This window comes from Nelumbo lutea, chromosome 1 (assembly GCF_056320005.1).
Source record: "Nelumbo lutea isolate HS-2025 chromosome 1, American lotus-T2T, whole genome shotgun sequence".
NCBI lineage: Eukaryota > Viridiplantae > Streptophyta > Magnoliopsida > Proteales > Nelumbonaceae > Nelumbo > Nelumbo lutea.
Window position 1 is genome coordinate 68123424 of NC_142684.1, and position 6031 is coordinate 68129454.

Here is a 6031-nt window from a genome sequence, read left to right on the forward strand (position 1 = left end):
GAAGATGAGTCTTACCCATCGAATTCAGATTGGACTCAACGTCAGAAATGGATATTGTATATCATCAAAATATCATATATTACTAATAAAACAAAACTATATATTAATTCTTTAATGTTGGATCTTATGATATAAAAATAATTCTACAGGATTTACATATTAATTCTATGTAGATTCAAGCTTATGAATTATGATGAATCAGATCGAATCAAACAATATCCAGATCCAAGTTCGGGTGATGTTAACCCGAATTAGGTGAAGGGGAAACTGTTGGCAGCCCTAATAAGTTAAACCGTGGGTTTCGGATTCATAATTTTTGGTTTTTGTAGTATGAGGTCTGATTAAAAGTGAAGGCTGAAGGGATTACATGTGGTGCACATGCATGTGGGAAGTGGGACCAACAACCATGTGACACGCCAGAAAACGATCTAATCAAGTGGGCCATACCTCCACAACCACAAGTCCACAACCACTCACTCATGAGTAACTCAACCAAACAAATAAAAAAGAAGGAAAAAAATACTAATAAAAGGCCTCTATCTCCATGAATGAAATGGAAGCAGTGATTAGATTGATGTGTCGTGGCGGGCATTAGAAGAATGGTGACATCTCCACCAGTGGTTCGGTGTAGGTCCCACCCTTGCCCTGCCCCAACATCTACCGTAAATTCCAAATAAAAGCAGCATAATAAAGTAGGCAAGGCAACCATTGCAACGGATCCGTGCTTTCATGTCATAAGTCGCAAGTCATAATTAAGCTACCAGTTTTCACTTTTCACGTCCATCACTCCTTTACTATTTTGATATAATAAGCGTACGTCCACCGTAAAAGTCTAAAACTCGCACAGTGCATACCATAGGCTAATCTAATGGGTCCCGACTCCTACGTGTAAAGCCACACACACAAAACAAACACCGTAGGCGCACCACGCACCAGCGCGCACAGTTGGACTCTCCGCGTATTAAATGCCGGCGACAGTTTTTAGGTTCTTAGACTCTAGATTTTAGGTGCTTTATTAGTCTCGCTTTTTTCTCTTTTTTAACGTATTTACAAAAATTCCCGTCTGGCGTTCGGCGACTGCTGGAATCTACGTCGCCGGCCGTCTGAGGAATCTGACCCACACAAATCCGTTTCTCTGTTTCCCACCAGCAGTGAACAGCCCGTTTTCCTTTCGTGATGTGTACTTTTATATAATAAAACACAATTAAAGGATATCTAAACTTTGTGTTTTCTTTCTATGTTTATTTATTTATTTTTATTTGCAGTGGTAGGAAGAGTTGGGTCTGTTTTGCTGAAGCTTCAAAGGGCGAAATGGCAATCCGAGGAGATTTATAGGGATCTGGGTTTTGTTCTTCATGTTTGTCTTCGTTGAAATCTTCAGTAAGTTTTCGTGGTATTTTATTTCTTTTTTCTTTGTTGTCTTTATCTCCAGGTCAATATTTGTGCTCTGATCTTCCTTCCCTAGAAATTTGCAAAATTTTCGTTTTCAAAGTAATTTGGAAGCAGGAATTCATCCTCTTAGGGTTTTGGGTCTTTGATTTCTTTAGTTTCCGTGGTTTTTTTTTTTTGTTTGGCCTCAAGGGGTTTTTGTGGACTTGTGCTTTTAAGATCCCGGTGAAATCAGGGCTTTTGGTTTTCAGTAATTTCAGTTTAATTTTTCTTTTGCTGTTGATGAACTTGGTGTTCGTAGTTTCTTCAAACCCGTGTGGAAATTATAGATATCCGGGTTCTGGGATCGAGAAGTCTTAGAAATGTTCCTCCAGTCTGTCTGATCTCACTACTTGGTAGACTGAAACTGAATTTCGCATCTTTGTTTTAGAATCTAAACCCTAGAAATGTGACGTTTATTCTGCAATTCACTTCGAACTTGACCCTAGAAGTCCTAAATTTAATGGATGTGGTCAATACAAATTTTCATTATCAGTTGTACGTTTACCCTTTCGTTTCCATCGCCGTTTTTGGGAAGTCGGGTTTCTAGGGTCAGGTTTCTGAGGCTATTCACCGCTCCTTAGAACTGGATTGAGGCTTCGGGTTTCTAGGGTCAGGTTTCTGAGGCTATTCACCGCTCCTTAGAACTGGATTGAGGCTTCGGGTTTCTGCATGGAGTGCAACAAAGAAGAAGCTTCTAGAGCCAAGGAGACAGCAGAGAGGCGATTCGCTAAGAAAGATTTTGCAGGTGCCAAGAAATATGCAGTTAAGGCCCAAAAATTGTATCCAGAATTGGATGGCATCTCTCAAATGCTGGCCACATTTGACGTTTATGTTGCTTCGGAAATTCAAATCAATGGGGAAATTGATTTCTATGCAGTTCTTGGATTGAATTCATTTGCAGATGAAGATGCAATTAGGAAACAGTACAGGAAACTGGCGCTAATGCTTCACCCTGACAAGAATAAAACTGTAGGTGCTGATGGGGCATTCAAGCTTGTATCTGAAGCGTGGACTCTCTTATCAGACAGTGGTAAAAGATCCTCTTATGATCAAAGGAGAAACAAACCATCCTCGGCAAATGTTGTCAAGACAAACTCTGCTGTAGTTCAGAAGCCCATAGCTAATGGCTCCCGTAACTGTACTAAAACTTCATCTCATGACCAGACCAAGCCTCAAACTTTCTGGACTGCTTGTAGTTCGTGCAAAGTACAATATGAGTATCTCCGCAAGTACCTAAACAACAAACTCTCCTGTAAAAACTGCCGGAGAACCTTTGTGGCTGTAGAAACAGGGAAAGCCCCCACCAATGGTTCTATCCCTTTCTGTTCTTGGTCATTTGCTCCAGAAAATTTGCATGGAAATCATGGGTTCGGTGGTATAACATATTTTCCAGCCAATACTATCTTTGTTACAGGAAGTGCAGTCCCGGGGTTTTATTCTGGATTTGGGTATGAATATCCACACATGACTTTCCAGTGGAGCCCATTCCCTGGTACCTCTGCTGGCACTATGACTGCTCACGGTTCAACCACACCATCTGCTGGTGTCACCCATCAGGTAAATAACACTGTAAAAAGAACAGGGGAGAAGATTAAGACAGCAGCAAGGGAGAAGGATCTCAAGAAGAATCTTATGAGTACTGCATCTACCAAAACACTTGCCAGCAATGCTGAACCTCCAACTTCCAAGGCTGAGAGACCTGAGAAGAAAAGGAAGGTTGATGAAAGCGCTTCTATAAATGGGTATAAAGAGAAAGTATCCAAAACTGAGACTTCAGATTCCAGAATGGCCAATAAAGAACGAAACGTTGGGCAGAATGCAAAGTCTTATGGCACAAGTGAAGCAGCAGTTAGATGCCACTCGGTTGCACAAGTAAATGGAAATGTCGGGTCCAATGCCAAACCACCCGGTGCAGGTGAGGCTCCTGTTAGGCGCTCAGGTGCACTGCCATTTGATGCACGGCAGCTGTTAATTAACAAGGCAAGAACTGAGATTAGAAAGAAATTGGAAGAGATAAAGTTGGCAGCAGCAGCAGCAGTAGCAGCGGCAGCTACAGAAAAGTCAAAGATTCAGAATCAGAACTCCACGGTTCTACAAACAGGAGATGATTTGGGTGTTTCTGTTAATCAGTCAGTGTCAAATGGATTGGGATCAACCTCAATAACCGTCCCTGATTCTGACTTCCATGATTTTGACAAGGACAGATTAGAGGAATGCTTCAAGCCGAAACAAATATGGGCTATATACGATGAGGAAGATGGTATGCCTCGCTTGTACTGCCTGATCCGCCAGGTTATCTCTGTGAAACCATTCAAGGTTCAAATCAGTTACTTGAACTCTAAAAGTGACAGTGAGTTCGGCTTGGTAAACTGGGTTGATTCGGGCTTCACCAAATCCTGTGGAAATTTCAGGGCATGGAACACTGCTGTCATTGAGCAAGTGAACATTTTCTCACATGTTCTTTGTGGACAGAAAGCTGGTAGAGGAGGATGCATCCGAATTTTTCCCAAAAGAGGAGACATTTGGGCTGTGTATCGTAATTGGTCACCAGACTGGAACAGAACCACCCCGGACGAAGTGAGGCACCACTATGAGATGGTGGAGGTCCTTGATGATTACACGGAAGAGCTTGGAGTCTGTGTTAGTCCCCTTGTTAAGTTAGAAGGATTCAAGACGGTATACCAGAAGAATGTTGACAACAAAGCAATAAGATGGATTCCCAGGAGAGAGATGGTACGGTTTTCACACCAGGTACCATCGTGGTCACTAAGAGAAACTAGCAACTTGCCGGAAGGATGTTGGGATTTAGACCCAGCAGCAACTCCAGATGAGCTTCTTAATTCATGACGGAAAGAGAGAGAGAGAGAGAGAGAGAGAGAGAGAGAGAGAGAGAGAGAGAGAGAGCTAATATTCAACCCGATCCAGCAGAGAAGTCATGACATCCGTAATTGTACCAAACTACCAATTGTAGCATTTCATCAGATAGCTGGAGATGTAAGTGTACAAAATATACACATTGCCGGTCGATTTTCAGAGAATAGAGAGCCAGGCGGATCAAAAGTTGGTCCACAACTTAAACCCCAGGTGATTTATTATTTTTATTGGGGTGCAAGTGTTATTTTTGCAAACCAGTGATATTGGGAATTCGGAATCTATTTGGCTTCTTGCTCAATGAAATGCTCTCCTTTCTTAACCGCAAATATAATGAAATTATCGTATTTGTTCGGACCAGGGATCTTTCTTACCAGACTCATCGTCGAGTCCGTCACCGTCAGTAAGATGAATTCCTCGAATCGTTGGACTTGGTTCGTTGCATGCCTATTCAATGGCCCTATTATATGGTTATTCAGCTGAAATCCATCCTGAATTTGCCACTTGTACACTTTATGCACATGGATCTCCAAGGAAGCATATCCACGCAACAAAATCGAAGCACAGGCCATGGTCACGACTCACGAGTTTCCTTGTGCTATAACGTGTGCTTGAAGCCTTGAACCAGCGTTAGAAAATGGAATTTTATACCGACCATTTATGTGTTCAAAGTTCAAACACATCTTATGCGTCTCAAACTAAGCTTTAACCATTCAAATCCTCGGACCAATTCTTTCCTTTGTACTTTTGCTGCAAATTGTTTCTAAGATTCCCCTCTTTTCAATATGGGGTGACCCAAATAATTTAATTGGTTGCTGCTGTAAATTCAAGTAGCAGTTAGGCCCTAATTGGATGAATTATATTTAAGCTCTTTTGTATGAGCATAATTTGGTAGGGCTTCCAAGTGATGGTGGCTCAGTTGGTAAGTTCTTGGCTGGTTGGAAATCCACTCACCGGGATTTGGGGGTTATAGGTATGGGAGACGGTCTACTCTAACACCCCCTTTTGTGCAGCCCCATGGAGAAATAAAAAAGGTAGGGCTTGAACCAGTTAACCAGTTAGATTAATATCTGAGGGTCCGTATCCATTTGGTTTATATCCACAATCATCGGAATAGAAGTCCTTTGGAATTGGAATTGTCTATTCTCATAGTCTGTTTGGTTTAGACGAGAATAGGAATCGGAATTGAAATTGGAATCAGTAGGAATGAGATTTCATTCCCAAGAGGGGCAGGGACATTCATGATTGAACTTTGGATCGAACTGAACTTTGATGTTTTATGTAGTGTTTTCAAAACCGGACCGTACTGAATGGTTAGGCTGGAAAAACCGGGAACTGGTCACCTGACCAGTTCTGTTTCACCTCAAAATTGCTTTTTGGCTAAAATCATTGACTTGGTCAACAAACCGTTGACCTAGGCAATTGAACCATCAACCCGGACAGTGTTTTTTGGACTTTTTTTGTTTTTTTGTTTTAAAATTTTTAATGTCAGAGAGGGCCATTTGAGACTGGACGATTGGACCATTCAACCCGGGAACCAGTCCCCAGAATAGTTCCGTCTGATCCAGTTTTAAAAACATTGGCTATATGTGATGAACAAAAGGGAACAGAATCTAGTAGACAACATAAATATGTTAAACAAGCACTTGATAATTATTTTGACAACAGTCAAAAAGGGGTTTTAATCTTTTTCAAGGGTGGGCTGAGGGTATTTTAAGGGCCAGATGTA

General features: G+C 41.6%; 1 protein-coding gene across 1 annotated transcript; it reads left to right on the forward strand.

Moving 5' to 3' along the window:
• Positions 1 to 997: 997 nt before the first annotated feature.
• On the forward strand, positions 998 to 4584 carry LOC148875092 (uncharacterized). Its single transcript, XM_088966145.1, has one exon. The coding sequence runs from the start codon at positions 2101 to 2103 to the stop codon at positions 4276 to 4278; it is 2178 nt and encodes a 725-aa protein (XP_088822271.1). The 5' UTR covers positions 998 to 2100; the 3' UTR covers positions 4279 to 4584.
• Positions 4585 to 6031: the final 1447 nt, after the last annotated feature.